The sequence below is a fragment of the Perca fluviatilis genome, chromosome 23, assembly GCF_010015445.1.
Source record: "Perca fluviatilis chromosome 23, GENO_Pfluv_1.0, whole genome shotgun sequence".
Classification (NCBI taxonomy): Eukaryota; Metazoa; Chordata; class Actinopteri; order Perciformes; family Percidae; genus Perca; species Perca fluviatilis.
In genome coordinates, this window is record NC_053134.1 from 714,632 (window position 1) to 735,043 (window position 20,412).

General features: G+C 45.4%; 2 protein-coding genes across 3 annotated transcripts; both read right to left on the reverse strand.

Moving 5' to 3' along the window:
• Window positions 1–83: 83 nt before the first annotated feature.
• Window positions 84–6,781, reverse strand: cradd (CASP2 and RIPK1 domain containing adaptor with death domain). The gene is made up of 2 exons (XM_039791067.1): window positions 5,911–6,781; window positions 84–851 (listed from the first exon to the last, which is right to left on the reverse strand). Exons 1-2 carry the CDS (start codon window positions 6,230–6,232, stop codon window positions 553–555), a joined length of 621 nt encoding a protein of 206 aa, XP_039647001.1. The 5' UTR covers window positions 6,233–6,781; the 3' UTR covers window positions 84–552.
• A 5,491-nt stretch (window positions 6,782–12,272) lies between these two features.
• socs2 (suppressor of cytokine signaling 2) lies at window positions 12,273–20,199 on the reverse strand. Of its 2 annotated transcripts, none has more exons than XM_039791663.1 (3): window positions 19,746–20,199; window positions 16,274–16,454; window positions 12,273–14,313 (listed from the first exon to the last, which is right to left on the reverse strand). In XM_039791663.1, the coding sequence occupies exons 2-3, from the start codon at window positions 16,398–16,400 to the stop codon at window positions 13,823–13,825; spliced, it is 618 nt and encodes a 205-aa protein (XP_039647597.1). In that variant the 5' UTR covers window positions 16,401–16,454; window positions 19,746–20,199; the 3' UTR covers window positions 12,273–13,822. The 2 variants fall into 2 exon arrangements, with proteins under 2 accessions (XP_039647597.1, XP_039647596.1); XM_039791662.1 differs by having other exon boundaries at window positions 16,274–16,457; window positions 19,746–20,198.
• Window positions 20,200–20,412: the final 213 nt, after the last annotated feature.

Genomic DNA, 20,412 nt, shown 5'->3' on the forward strand with positions numbered 1-20,412 from the left:
TCTCTATGTGTCTCTCTATGTGTGTGTGTCTCTGTAAGTGTGTGTGCGTGTGTGTCTGTCTGTGTGTGTCTGTGTAAGCGTGTGTGTGTGTGTGTGTCTCTCTATGTGTGTGTGTCTCTGTAAGTGTGTGTGTAAGCGTGTGTGTCTGTGTGTGTTTGTGTAAGCGTGCGAGTGTGTGTCTGTGTGTTGAAGGTGTTTCTGATTAAAACGGATCCCTTCCAGGGAAGTGTGTGTGTGTGTTTGTGTGTGTGTGTGTGTGTGTGTGTAAGGGTGCTTGTGTGTGTGTGTGTGTGTGTGTGTCTAAGTAAGCGTGTGTGTGTGTGTGTGTGTGTGTGTGTGTGTGTCTCTGTGTGTTGAAGGTGTTTCCAGGGAAAATCTGACAGAAGAGAAATGTGAAGGAGACGAGACACACACACACACACACACACACACACACACACACACACACACACACACACACACACACACACACACACACAGTACAAGTAAAGTACAAGTACCTCAACATTTGGTACTGGAGTAAATGTACTTAGTTACATTCTTACACATCTATCAGGACATGAGGACTTCCTCTAGAACAGAGGGATGGAGGTCTGCTGCCTCCAGACTCTGCATCAGTCTCTGGACCGTGGCTCCGCGGCCGTGGCAGCGTCTCCAGTGGACCAGACCGGCCAGAACCGCAGCGTGGGTGCTCAGCGGGTTATCGGACCGGCACCGGAACAAGTCCTCCGCAGACAGACCCAGATCCATCAGGACCAAGTCCCACGCAGGGCCCAGCCGCGCCGCCAGCCGGGACAGGTCCCGGTCCGATGGAACCTTCTGGAGAACCGAGTCGGGAGGCCGCCGCGCGTCTGCAGAGACCACGACACACACACACACACACACACACACACACACACACACACACACACACACACACACACACACACACACACACACACACACACACACACACACACACGAGTAAGATCCTTTTAGTTTAACATGAAACGAAATCAAAGAAATCACCATCACCAAACTCCACCAGACTCCATGTAAATAATCATTATCTTCGTAAAACTAAATAAAACTATCAAAAGCCGTCTTGGTTCATCTTTCCACTGTTCCAACAATCACCACTCTGGTTTGGTTGAAATAAACCCTTAATTCACCCATTTACATGTGGAGATATGCTGCTCTATACACGCTAAAAGTCCTGATTATTTACATGGAGTCTGGTGGAGATATGCTGGCTCTATACACACTAAAAGTCCTGATTATTTACATGGAGTCTGGTGGAGATATGCTTGCTCTATACACACTAAAAGTTGATTATTTACTGGTTGTGGTATGTTATACACGCTAGTCTGATTATTTACTGAGTTGTGAGATATGCTGGCTATACAAAGCTGATATTCATGGATATTTTAAACGCTGTGATATTCATGATTTAATATGGGCTATACACGCTAAAAGTCCTGATTATTTACATGGAGTCTGGTGGAGTTTGGTGATGGTGATTTCTGGGCTGTTTACGTCAGCGAGGGCTCTGCTGCGACTTTAATTCTCGGTATTTATCGGTCCATGGGGGTTGAAATGTTGCAATCAGTGTTTATCGTTTCAGGTCACTGTGACACAGGAAGTGATGCCTGTAAGCGCTGGCTGTTTGTTTATAACTTTAGACCCACTCGGCTGCTTCTTCCACGCCGGTTCACACCGGCGCTCTACATCAAGGAAGGCGACAAAAACGTAGAAAAGTGTCCAAAAATAAACTCTTAAAAAGGCGACAAATACCACCTTGAAAAAAAAGCGCCAATACCTAGAAAAGTCTCCAAAACATTCCATGAAAAGGCGACAAAAATGTCCCCAAAAAACCCTCGAAATCCTCTAAGCAACAGGCAGCTAAAACCGGAGGAATCTGGTTCATGATCACAGTTTGGGGGGAAGCGTCTGAAGAGACGTTTCCTCGGAAAAAGTCACATGTTGGGGTTGGTATGGATGCCTGGAATTCGGTTCCGGTACTCAGCGGTACTTGTACGTGTACGGTATATGTGTGTGTGTGTGTGTGTGTGTATGTTTGTCTAAGTGTGTGTGTGTGTGTGCATATGTGTGTTTGTGTGTCTATGCCTGTGTGTGTGTGTGTGTGTTTTGTGCCTGTGTGTGTGTGTGTGTTTGTGCCTGTGTGTGTGCGTATGTGTGTCTGTGTCTGTGTGTTTGTGCCTGTGTGTGTTTTTGTTTGTGTATGTGTGTGTGTGTGTCTGTGTGTGTCTGTGCCTGTGTTTGTGTATGTGTGTGTGTGTGTGTTTGTGCCTGTGTGTGTGTGTTTGTGTATGTGTGTGTGTGTGTGTCTGTGCCTGTGTGTTTGTGCCTGTGTGTGTGTGTGTGTTTGTGTGTCTGCAGGGATTGAGAAAAATTGTCCAAAAATCCCTTTAACAAAGAGACAAATGCGTAGAAAAGTGTCCAAAAAAACCTTGAAAAAGTCGACAAAAACTTAGAAAAAAAGAGCAGAAAAGCCCCCCCCACCTATCGATGGACTTACCCCCCAGTACCCCCCAGGCCCCTGCCCCCCCCAGCTCCTCTGGAGGCTTGTATGAAGCTGAAGAACTCGATGACTTTAGAGCTCAAACATGCACCGCTCAGATTCCTGGAAAGCAGCAGGAAGCAAAACTCAGAAGAGCCCCCCACTACTCCTCCTCCTGCTCCTCCTCCTCCTCCTGCTCCTCCTCCTCCTGCTCCTCCTCCTGCTCCTCCTCCTCTCCTCCTCCTGCTCCTCCCTCTCCCTCCTGTCCTCCTCCTCCTCCTCCTGCTCCTCCTCCTGCTCCTCCTCCCCTGTCTGTATGTGTGTGTGTCTGTGTCTTTGTGTGTCTGTGTCTGTGTTAGCGTGTGTCTGTGTGTTAGCGTGTGTGTTAGCGTGTGTCTGTGTGTTAGCGTGTGTGTGTGTGTGTGTGTCTGTGTGTTAGCTTAATGTGTGTGTTAGCGTATGTCTGTGTGTTATTTTTTTTTTTTTTTTTTTTTTTTTTTTTTTTTTTTTTTTTTTTTTTTTTTTTTTTTTTTTTTTTTTTTTTTTTTTTTTTTTTTTTTTTTTTTTTTTTTAATTATGTGTCGTGTGTGTGTGTGTGTTAGCGTAGTTGTCTGTGGGTGTAGTGTGTGTTGTCTGTGTGTTTAGCGTGTGTCTGTATGTTTGTTAGCGTAGGTGTCTGTGTGTTAGTGTGTCTGTATGTGTGTGTGTGTCTGTGTCTTTGTGTGTCTGTGTCTGTGTTACGTATGTCTGTGTTAGCGTGTTTGTTACGCGGTTCTGTGTGTGTGTCTGTTAGCGTGTGTCTGTGTGTGTGTGTCTGTGTTAGCGTATGTCTGTGTGTTAGCGTGTGTGTTAGCGTGTGTGTGTGTGTATGTGTCTGTGTGTGTGTCTGTTAGCGTGTGAGTCTCTGTGTGTGTGTCTGTGTGTGTGTCTGTGTGTGTTAGCGTGTGTGTCTGTGTGTGTGTGGATGTGTCTGTGTGTGTTAGCGTGTGTGTCTCTGTGTGTGTGTGTCTGTTAGCGTGTGTGTCTCTGTGTGTGTGTGTATATGTCTGTGTGTGTTAGCGTGTGTGTCTCTGTGTGTGTGTGTGTATATGTGTCGGTGTGTGTGTCTGTGTGTGTTAGCGTGTGTGTCTCTGTGTGTGTGTGTCTGTTAGCGTGTGTGTGTGTGTCTGTTAGCGTGTGTGTCTCTGTGTTTCTCTGTGTGTGTGTGTGTCTGTGTGTCTCTGTGTGTGTGTGTGTGTCTCTGTGTGTGTCTGTGTCTGTGTGTGTGTGTGTGTGTCTGTGTGCGTGTGTGTGTGTCTCTGTGTGTGTGTGTGTGTGTGTGTGTGTGTGTGGTGTGTGTGTCTGTGTCTGTTAGCGTGTGTGTGTGTCTCTGTGTGTCTGTGTGTGTGTGTGTGTGTGTCTGTGTGTGTGTGTGTGTGTCTGTGTCTGTTAGCGTGTGTGTGTGTCTCTGTGTGTGTGTGTGTCTGTGTGTGTGTGTCTCTGTCTGTGTGTGTGTGTGGAGTGTAACTCTGAAGGTTCTCGTTAATCTTATGATGAACATGTGTTGTGATATTTAAACGGCCAAATAAAAGCCTCTTATTTACGAGAGTGGTGTGAGAGACCTCCAGCCTACAGCGGGGGTCTCTGAGCCAGTCATGGCCCAGCGACGAGCTCGCGGCTGGGGCAGGCGGCTGCTGGCTGTCGCCTCACTTCATGGAGCTTCTCAACTCCGAAAACTTTGAAGCAAATTGTCAATTCAGCATCGATTTACGCAAGACTGCATATATTCGAAATCTAAACAGGTCATTTCTTCTTCCTAAAATGTTCTCAGAAGTGAATTTAGTGATGAATAAGATGGCGAAAACGTTTTTGGTCTGCCTGTACCGGAAACCAGACCCTCGTTGAATGCCGAAATTAATGTTGGGACACAGGTGCTGCCGATTACCCAGATTATACGTCATGGCATACGTGTCATCTTGCACATGCGCAGAACGGATTGTGCAGGTGGAACGGATCGGGTACTGACAGTATCACCGGAGACTCTGAGAACTATTACCCAGAATCCTCCCTGGTAACATCACATGGTATCTGTCGGTACACGATCCGCTCTGCACATGTGCAAAATGTTCGCGCGTGCGCTGTATGTACGAGGATTTACGACCCAGCACGATCTGTTCCACGCTTCCGGTCGACAGCTAAGCTAACGTTAGTTTAGCTAACAGCTAATTGGGCTAACCGCTAGCTGAGACAGCATGTAATAACTTTAAAAGAGCCTCAAAATAAAACCTGAAAATAAACGTTAACATATATAACAGCTGTTACGTCAGCTCTACTTTACTTGTGCTCATTTAAAATACAATCACTCAATATTTGTCTTTATTGTTATTACTGTAAAGTCTTCATGTAGCTGTTGCTGCTTCTCCCATTAAGTTTGACTTAACGTTATTTTAGACTGAATCTAGCTGGCAGCTAGCGGTTAGCCGAATTAGCTGTTAGCTAAACTAACGTTAGCTTCCCGGTGGAGGCTAGCCATAGGCTAGCGTGGAACAGATCGTGCAGGTCGGATCCTCGGTAAAACAGGATTATCTCGCGCATGTGCAGAACGGATCGTGTACCGACAGTATCACCAAGGGGGGCGGGGGTAAGCTTCGCTTCAGAACTGGAACCTCCTATGGCGCCCTGGTGCCATTCTGATGCTACCGAGCCATCACCTCCCGTTAGCATCACCTCCGTTAGCATCACCTCCCGTTAGCATCACCTCCCGTTAGCATCACCTCCCGTTAGCATCCCATTGACTCCCATTCATTCTGACGCCACTTTGACAGAGAATAACTTTACATCTGAAGAGTTTAAAGACTCTATTTGTCCGTTGTTTATTTCTAAAGAAACACGACAATGTATTAGACAAATGTGTGAGTCTGTGTGTGTGTATGTGTTAATGTGTCTGTCTGTGTTAGCGTCTGTCTGTCTGTGTGTATATGTGTGTGTGTCTGTTTGTGTGTCTGTGTGTATATATGTGTGTGTATATGTGTGTGTGTGTCTGTGTGTGTCTGTGTTAGCATCTGTCTGTCTGTCTGTGTCTGTGTGTATATGTGTGTGTGTGTGTGTCTGTGTTTGTGTGTCTGTCTGTGTGTATATGTGTATGTGTGTGTCTGTGTGTGTGTGTCTGTGTGTGTGTGTCTGTGTGTCTGTCTGTGTGTGTGTGTGTGTCTGTGTTAGCGTGTGTCTGTGTGTATGCCTGTGTGTGTGTTTGCGTCTGTATGTGTGTGTGTCTGTGTGTATATGTGCGTGTCTGTCTGTGTGTATATGTGTGTGTGTGTCTGTTTGTGTGTCTGTCTGTGTGTGTCTTAGCGTGTGTGTGCGTGTCTGTCTGTGTGTTGAAGGTGTTTCTGATTCAAACTGATCACTTCCAGGGAACCTGTCTGTCTCACCTGTCGGTCTGGGTCCAGGTCCAGGTCCAGGTCCGGGTCCGGGTCCGGTCTTGAGCTCGAGCAGCAGCTGGTCTCGGACCCAGCTGAAGTCGTCCAGAGACCGCAGGAAGGCGGGGAAGGCGCGCGGCCCGCGGCTCGGCAGCAGCTCGAGCAGCTTCAGAGCCTTCTGCCGGTTGGTCGGCTGAGACTCGATGGCCTCCACGTGCGCGTCCGTTAGAACGTTCTCCTGGTACAGAAACGGAACGATGGCGTCACTGACCAGCAGCTGCCCGGACAACTCTAGCCGGTGTGTCCGCAGTAGAGCCTTGTGAACCGGGTCCATGTGTCCGGTAGTACTCCTCTAAAGCTCGCTAGTTAACTCCTAACCTCATAACTACATTAGTCAGCATGACAACTAGTCGCTAGGTCGCTACTAGCCCGCCCCGGACAACTTCAGTTAGCGTGGGCTCAATGTTATTGTGTCCGACTGGAAACACGCCAGCGGAACCAACGTTTTACTAACGCTAACCACTCAGTTTCCTATTCAAGTTTTACATCTGGAACTCTTCCAATTTGGTGCAACCACTTTGATTTAGTGAATTATTATAAACCACTCTTCAATTCGGCATACATGTAATATACCGGGTACCACTATTTTGTTAAGAACAGCTCACCGTTTTGTCCCGACTGCCTCTTTGTGCGGGTGAGCAGGAGCGAGCAAACAGCGTAAGCTAATTCTAAAACAAAGGTTTTGTATTTAAAAAGTGCGACTTGGTTGATCAAATATATTCTGAATTTACTACAAGAATCTCAACTTTCCAACAGGCTCATATTCTATTTTCTATCAAGAGTTGTTAGTTAACGGCAAAAGAGGAATCCTTAAACGAGGAGATTTTTCAATGAAGTTTGGCTGAATGGTCTCTACACAGCAGACAAGGGAACACGTTGGGCCGGTCGGGCCAGGTGGGTGTATTCAACCAACTTTATGAAACCTTCATTTTTTTTTCAAACCTTCAGGGACTCATATTGACTTTGGCATACACTGAATACTTCAAACATTACTAATTACAAGTTGCAAGAGTGTGTGTGTGTGTGTGTGAATTTTTTCACCCTGGGACCAGGTTCCAAAAAAGTGTGTCTTCAGGCAGTGCATTTCCAGGATTCGTTTGGACAATCGGGCCAAACGATGATATGGGTTTACACCAAAAAGCGTCTCCGTGTGGACGGCCCCTAAATCTATTTTGTGTTTGTATGTACAGAGGAACGAGACGACCTAAAAAAAGTTGACAAAAATGTCAGAAAACGTGACAAAAGTGACGAAAACGTCAGAAAAAGCCACATAAAAAGGCAGAAAGGCAGAAAATGCAACAAAAACATCACAAACGGCAATAATAATGTTGAAAAAAAGTGACGAAAATGTCAGAAAAAGTGACGAAAATGTCTGAAAAAGTGACAAAAATCTCAGAAAAAGTGACAAAAATCTCAGAAAAAGCCACTTAAAAAGGCAGAAAGCCACAAAGAAGGCAGAAAAAGTGACAAAAACGTCACAAACAGCAATAAAAGATGTTGGAAAAAAGGTGACCAAAATGTTAGAAAAACAACCCCACAAAAATGTCAAATAAAAAACTTTAAAAAGTGACTAAAACATTGAGATAGGGACAACCAACGTGTGTTTCCATGGTTGCCGGGGAGACAACACAAGGGTTAAGCATCTCTAAGTAAAATATATTGAACATAAGAGAGAGTGTGTGATGAAATATAACATGAGCACATCACCATGATGGAGCACCATATCAAACTTTTATTGTATTTATGTCATGGAGCTGATCAACATTACAGAGCAGACAGCGCATGCTTTCAGAGTCTGGGCAGCTTCTTTACAAAAACATTTACCCGAAAAACACAGTGTGACACAATCAATAAATATTTCTTAAAAATCAAAACGGGCCAAAGCTGCAGGCTGCGATATGTACAAAGATCTGCTCGTTGTTGGTTCATGTTCAGTAATCAAGATTTAGTCATTTTAAGAAGGCTTTCTGTTGGTGGGTGAGACATTGCATGTGTGTGTGTGTGCATGTGTGTGTGTCTGTGTGTGTGTGTGTGTGAGACTGTGTGTGTCTAGGTCTCAGAGTGAGTGTGTGTGTGTGTGTCTAGGTCTCTGAGAGTGTGTGTGTGTGTCTAGGTCTCAGAGTGAGTGAGAGTGTGTGTGTGTCTCTGCGTGTGTGTGTGAGACTGTGTGTGTCTAGGTCTCTGAGAGTGAGAGTGAGTGTGTGTTTGTGACTGTGTGTGTGTGTCTAGGTCTCTGTGTGTGTGTGTGTGTGTGTGTGTGAGACTTGGTGTGTGTATCTAGGTCTCTGTGTGTGTGTGTGTTTGTGACTGTGTGTGTGTGTCTAGGTCTCTGTGTGTGTGTTTGTGACTGTGTGTGTGTGTCTAGGTCTCTGTGTGTGTGTTTGTGACTGTGTGTGTGTGTCTAGGTCTCTGTGTGTGTGTCTAGGTCTGTGTGTGTGTGTGTGTGTGTGTGTGTGTGTGAGACTTGGTGTGTGTCCTCTTCTTTTATGTCTAGAGAACATGTAGCTCTTTATCACCATGAAATGTAGCAGGAGGAAAACAGGCGACCTTTCTCTTCGATGATCAGCCCAGCGTACAAAAATAAAAGCTACAGAGAGGAACCTTATAACGACCCATTACCAGTCGGCACAGGCTCAACGCCGCGGGCAAAGGTGTGCCGCGCAGCCCCCGCTCACTCGCCCGTTAATACCCCGTTTACACCTACATGGTTATTGTGACCAACGGAGACATGTCCCTTCGTTTACACGCAAACCCAGAATCCTCCTCTGGAACCGAGTCTTTCTAAAACCTCCGGCCAGAGAGGAGATTTGGGAAATCTTCGTTTGCACGTAGACGCTGGCTGTGTCTCAAACCGCACACTTCTGTCAGTATACTGCTAATGCGCTAGCCTGGTGAGAGCGCCCTGATCTGGCGAGCTCCAGTTTTCCACTCGCAGGTCAGTCTGGCATCTCGAGATAGAGAACATTTGGAGCCGTTCGCCAAAACGACCGACCAATCAGCGTTGGTTTTGAGGCGGGTTTAGGTGGTGATAGACAGATGGTTTATCCAATCAGCTAACCAGGATTTTCAGACAGCGGTAGCCCTAATTCGCTAATGCTTTTTCCTCTTGGATCCTTCTTTTGGAATATGGACCAGGAACCTGAAAAGGGGCCTTTTATTCCTAAATTCTCGTTACACAAACAGTAAATATCCTTTACCGACCTGCTGCTAGCTCGCTGAGCTAACGAGCTATGCTCTGCCTGCAGCAGCAGCAGGGGTAGCCTGGCTCTTGGTTGTATTTGCATACGCTTCGCTGATCTGATTGGTTGATTTTGCCCGTCTATCACCAGCTATAGGTGGTAGATAGACAGATGGTTTATCCAATCAGATAACCAGGATTTTCACCCCCTTCCCAAAAGTTCTCCAACGGAAAGTTCCCAGATGGATATGCCGAGCTAATGCGAAGCGATCCATCTGGTGGAGTCAGGTTACTAATGGTCACTGACCACTTCCTGCCGTAGCGCCACTTTGGATGGTTAGTGTCGTCCCAAACGGGACATTTACGTTAAAACTCTTAACCGGAAATGACGAGCGGTCGGCTCGACTCGCCGCCTCTGAACATCTGACAAAAATCTCTTAAACTGACCTTTGTTGATCTGAAATGAAGACAGATTCAGACACTGCACGGCCCATTTCTCGCTTAAAAATGTTTTCAGAAACATGTTTCGGTGAACTATTTTAGTAAAATTACGCTCTGTTGTGAAGTCCGGGAGAAGCCAGACCCACGTGACGCGTTCGTCCAATCAGCTGCTGGTCTACGTCCCCTGGTCCCTCCCCCTTTCCGCTGCGTAGTCCAGATGGCGCCCATTTAGTGTCCATCGTTCCACACTGAACTTTTTGACCGTTTTTAGGGGGACATCCTGGTACTTTCAGTGCGTTATCTCCACGATATACTTCAAACTGAGTGTTTGAAGTGTGACAGTAGGCGCTTTGAGACACAGCCTGAGACAAAACGGAAGTTCAGGCAGCTGAGGAAGTGAGGAAGAGAAGAGAGTAGACTCGATTGGTTGCTGTTGTTGCCAGTTTGGGGATTCTGATTGGCTAACGTGGGCTTGACCTTCTCGTTACACCGCCACCTACAGCTGTGCACGATGAGATTTTTTTGAAAACCGAGAGGTTGAAATGTCCTTTATAAAAATAGCCGCGGCCACGTGTAAACGTAGCACTAATGACCACAACGTGGGTTTAAACTGTTCCTTAAAACAGCTGGAAGAGACGCCAAAATAGGTTGAGGTCTGTTTCCTAGACCCTCCTCCACACCTCTCCGGAGGAAGGTCTGATTAGTCCACACAGCATTCCTGGATGGGAGGAAAACGTGCTGTGTGTTTATTGGTGTTTCTTTAACCCTCATGTCCCCACCGTTAGCCTAGCTTAGCACAGATCCTGGAGGTAACCGGCTATATCTAGCCTAGCTTAGCACAGATCCTGGAGGTAACCTGCTCCATCTAGGCTAGCTTAGCACAGATCCTGGAGGTAACTGGCTCCATCTAGCCTAGCTTAGCACAGATCCTGGAGGTAACCGGCTATATCTAGCCTAGCTTAGCACAGATCCTGGAGGTAACTGGCTCCATCTAGCCTAGCTTAGCACAGATCCTGGAGGTAACCGGCTATATCTAGCCTAGCTTAGCACAGATCCTGGAGGTAACTGGCTCCATCTAGCCTACTGCTCCCAATAAGTAAGAAAATAAGTAAAATTCACTCGTAATGTAGGTCAATGGAGGCCGAACGGTGTTGATAAACACCCTAAAAAGCGATTATGCGTCTTGATAACACGCCAAAATGGCATAAGAATTGGCGTGTCACACACACACCACTTCATGAGATCAGTCTGAACTGGGCTTTAACTGAACTTTGATGTGGCGGCACAGAGCGGGCCTCTGTTTTCCTGCGCTGTGATTGGCCCAGAGTCCCAGAGTCCTCCATCCCAGCAGGGGGGACGAAGTCCAACACAAACTCAAACTGACTCGGCCGTGACACAGAGCGTCCCAATGAAAAACAACACGGCGCCGCGGGGTTTTGTTTGCAGGAAACGACGCCCGGTCGCTTCGCCGAACGGTCGACCTCGAGTGAACTTCTCATGGCCGTCCGTCAGCCAATCACAGGCCTCCGTTTCCTGCGTTGACCCTGGCTCTGTTTACGGTGCTTTCTGTCAGGGCTTTGGGAGAGTAAACATGAATTTAAAAGTCTTTAAACTCTAATGAATCAGATATTTGGGATGCAAACATTATCTGAGTGTCTGTTTACTGACGGGGAGGGAAGCCCCGCCCCTTCCTGTGTCCACCATGGCACTTTATTTACAATAAATGTTTGAACTGAGCCATGAAGTTTGACTTTTGCCGGACAGTTTTGTCCATTTTTGTGTGTGTGTCTGTGTGTGTCTCTGTGTGTCTGTGTGTGTCTGTCTCTGTCTGTGTGTCTCTCTGTGTCTGTGTGTCTGTGTGTGTCTCTGTGTCTGTGTGTCTCTGTGTCTGTCTCTGTGTCTGTGTGTCTCTGTGTCTGTCTGTGTGTGTCTCTCTGTGTGTCTCTGTCTGTGTGTCTCTGTGTGTGTCTCTCTGTGTCTGTGTCTCTGTGTATGTGTCTCTGTGTGTGTGTGTCTGTGTGTGTCTCTCTGTCTCTCTGTCTGTCTCTGTGTCTGTGTGTCTCTGTGTGTCTGTGTGTGTCTCTGTGTGTGTGTGTCTCTGTGTGTGTCGGTCTCTGTGTGTGTGTGTGTCTCTGTGTGTGTGTGTCTGTCTCTGTGTCTGTCTGTGTCTCTGTGTGTGTGTGTCTGTCTCTGTGTCTGTCTGTGTCTCTGTGTGTGTGTCTCTCTCTGTGTCTGTCTGTGTCTGTGTGTGTGTCTCTCTCTGTGTCTCTGTGTGTGTGTCTCTCTGTCTCTGTGTGTGTGTCTCTCTCTGTGTCTCTGTGTGTGTGTCTCTCTGTCTGTGTGTGTGTCTCTCTGTCTCTGTGTGTGTGTCTCTCTGTGTCTCTGTGTGTCTCTCTGTGTCTCTCTATGTCTGTCTCTGTGTGTGTCTCTCTGTGTCTGTCTCTCTGTGTGTGTCTGTGTGTCTCCGTGTCTGTGTGTGTCTCTGTGTCTGTGTGTGTGTCTCTGTGTGTCTGTATGTATTTAATCTCTTGTAAGTCTTGGATTTACCATTAGACTTGTTAGCTGCGGCTGTAGTTTGAGAGCAGTTCTTTGAACACGTGTTCAGACGATACAAACTACTAAATGGATTCCAGCGTCTCTGGCGCTCGTCTGCAGTCTAAAGCCGATTTCTGACCGGAGGGATTTCTGCAGTTCCTAGAACATAAAATTACTAGAACTGTTTTTTTTTTTTTAACTCTTTCAGCTCCTACTTCAGAGCAGGCTCTTTTCCCTTCTCCCCTCTCCACATAGTGGTGGTTAGATGGCTGTGATTAGAATAACAAAAGGTCAGTTCCTATGGCCACTGGGCCGGTGCGAATGGCGTTTGGCGTTTATGTTGACGAGTCACTAAATGGAGCACGCGTGTCGACAGTCTCTGCTGCAGACCGGTTGCATTTCTTACGTTTGCGAATTCATGGCGTCAATAAAAAAGTGATGTTGATATTTGATCAGGCAGTCGTGGAGAGCGTGGTCAGGTACGGTCTCACAGCTCCCTGTGCAGTTAAAAACTAAAGCGTAGGCTTGATTCATACTGCATGGAAGATCACTGGTGTTAAAGAGCTCTTATCCACGCAGAGTATTTATGAACAGGCTTGTTAGCGCCAAGTCTCACGTTCTGCACGCAGAGTATGAGCTGCTGCCCTCCGGTAGGACGGGGGTTAGAGTTCCTCTCTGCAGACTTAACCCTTTCAACAACTCATGTAGCCCAGTCTCTATTAAGCTCCTAAATGGCCACAAGAAAAAGGCAGAACAGGCCTGCATGACGATGGAGAATTGTAGTTCTTGTACTTGTGATCTCTTTTTATTTATTTTGAGCAATGTTTAACTAATGCATTGCACGACACCATGTTGGACCATAGTACGCACTACTGTTTGTACATGCTGTCTGTGTTGTTTGTTTTTACTATGGCTGCAGGGTTTCCTTTAGGATTGTTTTGAGCAGTGGGGGCAGGTCTGTCCGAACAACCTGCACTTAGAACGGACCCACCGCGCCGATGTTTTTGGTGGAGCTGTTGGTTTAATAGTCGACTCGGAAGAAAGCGAACGTTTTGACAGTAATCTAGATCAACACAACAGTATGTGGCGTTTAACTGGACAGGTCCAATAACCACTGACCAAGTAGTGATGCCGCAGTGGATATGACACGTGCCTTTGGTGTGGGAGACCCAGGTTCGATTCCCACTGCCATGCATCAACCAAGGTGTCCCTGAGCAAGACACTTAACCCCTAGTTGACGTATATAGCAATTGGAAGTTGCTTTGGATAAAAGTGTCAGCTAAATGACATGTGATGAAACATGTCCAGACCGTCCTCAACAGCGCCGCGGAGGAAGGTCTTAAACTCACGTTGTGGTTGGTTAAAGTACCGCAGAGCAAAGTGGCCGGGTTGGCTCAGTGGGCAGAGCAGGCGCACATATACATAGAAATGTATGCCTCGACGCAGAGGTCCAGCATTCGAGTCCGACCTGTGATCTCTCTCTGTCTCTCTCTCTAAAATAAATCTTTAAAAAAAATAAAAAAGTACAACAGAGCAGTACTGACGGGTCATACAAGTGTTTTGGACCTTGTACTGCAGCGGCACAAGTTCACGGCAACTTCAGGGACTTCAACCTTCGACTGTCGACCGGACGTCCCGCGGAGGTGTGTCCCTCCGGCTGGTTATTGCTGCCGGTTCCTATCGGAGCAGTGCATGATGGGATTGAATCCGCTACACGTTGTAGGTGTAGTCTGTCAGGTAGTCCTTCAGCCTGTTGGGCAGCGGCAGCTCCTGCACGCGCCGCGTCCTCCGGTTGATGGCGATGCGGCAGAGGTGCTGCAGCGCCGGCGTGGCCGTGTACACCGGCTTGGTGAGCAGCAGCTGCACCGTGCCGTTGGGCTGAGAGTTCGATGCCACAGCCGCCGCTGATGCCGCCACTGCTGCTGCTTTGTCGCTGGCGCGGGACAGCTGCACGTAGTGCTCCACCAGGTGCACCACGCTGCTGAACTGCTTCAGCTTGGGCTTCACCAGGACCACCGAGTCCAGCTTGAACTTGCCGTGTTTGTACTCGATGCGCAGGTTGGTGGGGCCGGCCGACGTCATGGCCGAGATGGTGAACAGGTAGTCCCGCTGGGAGCTGTCCCGCACCAGGAAGGTCCCCTCCGAGGCGTCCTGCAGGATCTCTTTGGCTTCGTTGGCGGTCAGGCTGCCCCAGTACCAGCCTGAGAGCACAAAGACACACAGGCTACTGTCACCGCTGGAACCGTATAAATTATAATTTAATTTATACTCTTTATTGATCCCCAATGGGGAAATTACAATTTACAATCTGTTGTTATTACACACAGGCCTTAAAAAACACACACACACACAGCTGGAATGTAACTAAGTACATTTACTCCAGTACACTACATTAACTCTATCCTACTGTCTACTTTATTCCCTTATAATGCCCATATTTAATGCTGTCTTTTTTAAAACGTTATCCTTGCGCTGCTATAGTTTTTATATTACTAGGTCTTGCACTACCACCATGACACACACTCTCATAGAGCACCTTACCTTTTATTTAGCATCTTTTCTTTTATTGTCCATATTATTCATGAGGATTTCCCCTTGGGATCAATAAAGTCTCAGTCTCTCTCTCTCTCTCTCTCTCTCTCAAACCAGAACCGGGCTGTACTGTAACCCTACAGGACTAATGTTCAGCAGCAGTCAGCGTCCACTAAAAGTTCTGTTGTTGCTGCTGACAGACTCACATTATTATTCTAAGTGTCTGACAACATTATGGGATGGATCCCTACAGAGATAGACCTTTTAAACCTCTTTGAGACCTTAACTGTTTACAGCTCTGAGAGCACTAGCACTAAACCCACCAGACTCCATTTAATGTGTTGAGTCCTGTTCTCTTTCAAAAAAAATAGAACGGCAGGCAGAGACACACACACACACACACACACACACACACACACACACACACACACACACACACACACACACACACACACACACACACACACACACACAACACCACACACACACACACACACACACACACACAGGGACACACAGGGACACACACACACGACACACACACACACACACACACACACACACACACACACACAGGGACACACAGGGACACACACACACAACACACACACGGGGACACACAGGGACACACAGGGACACACACACACACACACACACACACACACACACACAACACACACACACACACACACACACACACAGGGACACACACACACACACACACACACACACACAGGGACACACAGGGACACACAGGGACACACACACACACACACACACACACAGGGACACACACACACACACACACACACACAGGGACACACAACATTAATAACAGTCAAACAGCTTAAAGACTAAACTAAAAGCTGGAGAAGTCGGACTATAATCATTACATCTTTTAGTTTCATGGGTTCGGATTAAGTGCTGCACCCTGAACCTTTTAACGGAGGGAAACGGTGACAGGAAGTGAGCTGTTTCCAGTTCAGTAACAGACCGTTTAACTCTCCTGCAGTCCTCGGGTCAAATCTGACCCGTTTATGAAAACTTTCTATATCACAACTATGACAAAAGAACGCTGAGAAAAGTGACAAATGTTGGAAAAAGCTACAAAAACGCAGAAAGAAAACCTCACCAAAAACATCGCCAAAGGCGACAAAAATTTGTTTAAAAAAAGTGACAAAAAAAAAACACGTCAAAATGGTGACAAAAAAAAGAAAAAGAAATGGACAAAAAATTTGGAAAAAAGTGAGAAAAGAATTGAAAAAAAATCTAACAAAAATGTTGAGAAAAGTGTAGAAAAAGAACAACTAAATGTTGAAATTTCAACCCAGAAAAAAACAAAGTTGCATCATGGTCGACGAGAAGACAACTTGCTTGCTCTTGGGGGGAATTATTGGGTCTTTGTAAATTATAGAGTGTGGTCTAGACCTACTCTATCTGTTAAGTGTCTCGAGATAACTCTGTTATGATGCAATACCATAAATAAAACTGAATTAAACAATTCTATTACACATATATTCTTATATATTATACAATTACTTCTATCTGCCTTCCAGTAAAAAGGGACATTAACTAAATGAAGTTGCGTGGTGACATCAGCAGCGTGCAGGCCTCCAGGTGCGAGCGTACCTGTGTTCTTCAGGTCCTTCATGGCTACGGCGATGGTGCTCTCGTCTGATTCCACAGCGGTGGCGTTGGCGTCGGCTCGGCGGTCGCTCTCGAGGGTTTCTGTGGACTCGGAGGACTGGCAGGTCATTGGACAGACCCGACCGGCAGACCCTCTGGCGTGGGACGGGGCTTGCACCGGTTTCTACTGGAAATATACAGCAGAGCAGGGAAATGACAATCGCCCACAGAGGTTATTACCATATACAGCCCTGGGAAAACTCAGTAAAAATAGTTCCTTATCCATCAGACACAGGTTCGACTCCGACCTGCAGCCCTTTGCTGCATGTCACCCCCCCCTCTCTCCCCTGTAATAATCCCCAAAAATTAAGCATCAGAAACATCAGTAAAGTCTAAAAAAATAAAAGCAACAATAAGTGTCAAAAAAATAAAAAATAAAATCGCGATAAAGAACGAGCGACAAAAGCAACAAAAGTATCAAAAATGTCGGAAGTAAGTCGCAAAAAAGCGACAGTCAAAAAAAGTCAGTATAAAAGTTCCTTATCCATCAGACACTGGTTCGACTCCGACCTGCGGCCCTTTGCTGCATGTCATCCCCCCCCTCTCCCCTCTCCCCTCTCATGTCTGCATCTGTCCTGTGGAAATAAAGGCCTAACAATGCCCAAAAAATAACCTAAAAAAATAAAAATGCATCAGAAACATTTGTAAAGACAAATGAAAGCAACAGTAAGTGTCAAAAAAGTTGCAAAAAATAATCACAAAACGCGTCAAAAAGTCGCCAAATAAGCGATAAAGAACGAGCGACGAAAAAGTGTCAAAAACGTCGGAAGCAAGTCGCAAAAAAGCGACAAAAACAGTCAAAAAAAGTCGGTAAAAAAAACAACAAATAGCACCAAATAATGTTGAGAAAATTTGCCAAAGAAACGACAAAAACAAGCAACAATAAGCATCAAAAGAGTCGCTAAAGAATTCGGTAAAAACAAAAAAAAGGAAAAGCATAAAAGATGTTGATTTTTATAGAACATCAAGTCCCTGGTGGATTCAAAACATGACACTGTAAACGTGTGTGTGTGTGTGTGTGTGTGTGTGTGTGTGTGTGTGTGTGTGAGAGTGTGTGAGTGTGGGAGTGTGTGTGTGTGTGTGTGTGTGTGTGTGTGTGTGTGTGTGTGTGTGTGTGTGTGTGTGAGTGTGTGTGTGGGTGTGTGTGTGTGTGTGTGTGTGTGTGGGTGTGGGTAGGGTGACCAGACGTATTTTCGGGTTTACAAGACAAGACAAGTTGAGTTTCTGAATAAAAATAATAAATAATTTTGGTGCGGTGTTTTGAAATTCATGTTGAGTACCAGGCAGCCACGAGAAGGAGTGATTGGATGTTGCTGTTAAAGAGCAGACATGACAGTCAGTTGAATTCCTGAATAAAAATAATTATTTCGTCCCGAATTTGACCCATTCTCATCTGGTCACCCTAGGTGTGTGTGTGTGTGTGTGTGTGTGTGTGTGTGTGTGTGTGTGTGTGTGTGTGTGTGTGTGTGTGTGTGTGAGAGAGTGTGTGGGTGTCTGTGTGTGTGAGTGTGAGTGAGTGTGGACCATTTTTTGACATTTTTAACAATCAAACCAGAGAATAATCAGCAAAAAATGTCAATAAACTTAAGATATTCATGGTTAAAAACAAGCCAAGCCATTTTACACAACAAACACAGCAGACAAAAATATAATACAGTTTAAATTTTGATTTAATGTGAGGATTCAGGTCTGAAGGGGTTAATAAGATATTCAGTTTAGTACACTTTAAAAAAAGTTAAGTTTTAAGTTATTGACACACAAGAAGACATTCATATTAACTGATAAAAATGTAATATGTAAACTATCTTTTAGCATTCCTATCCCTGTGATATTACACAACATACCTTTATCCATCTTAAAAGGAAGCAGTGGAAGCTTCTTATTGAATGCCGAATTCAAGAGTGGAAGTAATAAACACAATACATAATGGGTTTTATTTTAAGCAGATTTGTACCCGAGCCGAAAAAACAGGCGACCTTAAATTGCTGGAAATCTGAAAAGAGTTTGGCATAATGTAGCAGGGTTTGCCCCCCCCCCCCATTCTGTACTAGGAAAACAAACCGTTACTTTACGTGTTTTTCATCACGGTTACATGTTTAACATCTTGGTTGTAATCTCTATATCTTTTGGTAACTTAATAAATACCGATCGGCTGATTTTGTTTTGTAGGAATTAAGGAGCAACTATAAAGAACATGTTTGCACGCGGCGACCTGGAAAAGATTGAATTTTGAATGTAATTTGGTGTAACGTCAGAGATGTCTCCATTTTATAATCTATCTGAATATAGGAGTTGTTTCTTGCGTGCCGAATTTAAGAGTGGACTGTAAAGAACAGAAGTAAATAGTTTTTTTTAAATATTTCAGACACATTCATACACCAGCTAACCACCGAGGAGACGTAAAATTGCAAGAATTTTGAATGTAATTTGGCGTAGCGTAACAATTATTCCCGTTCATCGCTCGAAAACGGAAAGATTTAAGAAGGTGCTTTATTCTTAATTGTATTACTTTCTCTTATGTTTCTCATCACATCTACTCGTTGTTACATGGGCAAAAAAACATCAATATATCTAATTTATATATTTTACTAAATACAGTTTTTTAATGCAGAGTTTCAGAGTGGTCAGTGAAGAACTAAAAAAAGCAGATTTCAACAAGCGATGTTAACGTTAAATTGCTAAAATTTTACAAAGAATTTGGCATAAGGTGATGGATTTTAGATTCATATCTTTTATTTTCTAGCTGAATTGCTTCTTGTCTGTAGAAATTAAGACTGGACTGTAATTAAAACATGTTTTCCAGCAGATTTAAACAACCGATGTTAACGTTAAATTGCTAACATTTTACACACAATTTTAAAGAGATAGATTTTAGATAATCTATTGATCTTTTGCGCGCGCGCGCACACACACACACACACACACACACACACACACACACACACACACACACACACACACACACACACACACACACTTTCCGAATCGCGTCTTGTCAGCAGAGTAGAAATAAAACTGGACTGTAATGAAAACACATTTTCCAGCAGATTTGAGGTTACATTAAATCGCTGAAAAAAAATCTATTGAGTTTGGCACACTGTCCGTTTTTCGAGCGAAGAACGGGGTTAACTGTGACGCTACGCCAAATTACATTCAGAATTCTTCCAATTTTACGTTTACTCAGTAGTTAGCTGGTATATTAACGTGTCAACAAATTAAAATTACTATTTGCTCCGGTTCTTTATAGTTTACTCTTAAATTCTCCCAAAAAAAACAACTCATTTATATTGGACTAATTTTACAGTTTCAGCACAGGTGCTCTCCACGGACTCTGGCGCTTATCACCCCCGCATAACCTGCAATAAACCTCATGATGTTACTTAATGTTGGCTGATCAAATACATGCATACATTACCTAAGAGCTTTGCTGTCTGAGCTAGCTGCTGCTAACTAGCCAAAGCCGTTGGCTCAGGACCAGCGATGCCAGTTAATTCTCCACGAACAGCCCCACATGCCGGGCAACATTTACGGTCTAAAATCCACAGCAGAGTCCCTCTCATGTATGTGTTTATGGTTCTCTGTGCTTTAAGTTTAATGCACAAATGGCGGGTCTTGCTCCAGCCGTCAGATCTCAGCCGTCAGTCAGTCAGTCAGTCAGAGCTGCAGCGCTCCGGTGAAAACGGTAAACAAACAGAAAAACACCGATTTATTTCCGTTTCCCAGATAGCTAAAAAAGCACCGCGAATGTCCCGAACACGGTGTCCGTCCACGGTCCGCCCGTCACTGCGCTGCGGACAGACCGAGTCCACCGAGCCGCCTGATAACCGATAAATCAGCATGAACACAAAAGAAGCGTTTCCAGGAACTTTCCAGGAATACGGTCACGTGCTGCAGCGAGGAGAGATTTAAGGTGGACTGGCCATGATGCAACACACACACACACACACACACACACACACATATACAGGCGCGCGCGCACAGACGCACGCACACACACACACACACATATACACACACACACACACATACAAACATACATACATACATACATACATACATACATACAGACACACACACACATA

Bases quoted from the DNA above. Each gene is read 5' to 3' on its own strand.
- cradd (XM_039791067.1), bottom strand. From the start codon at position 6,232: ATGGACCCGGTTCACAAGGCTCTACTGCGGACACACCGGCTAGAGTTG. The intron at 852-5,910 runs GTGAGACAGACA...TGGTCTCTGCAG, and splicing joins ACCTGGACCCAGACCGACAG to ACGCGCGGCGGCCTCCCGAC.
- socs2 (XM_039791663.1), bottom strand. From the start codon at position 16,400: ATGACCTGCCAGTCCTCCGAGTCCACAGAAACCCTCGAGAGCGACCGC. The intron at 14,314-16,273 runs GTACGCTCGCAC...TTGTGCTCTCAG, and splicing joins GAAGGACCTGAAGAACACAG to GCTGGTACTGGGGCAGCCTG.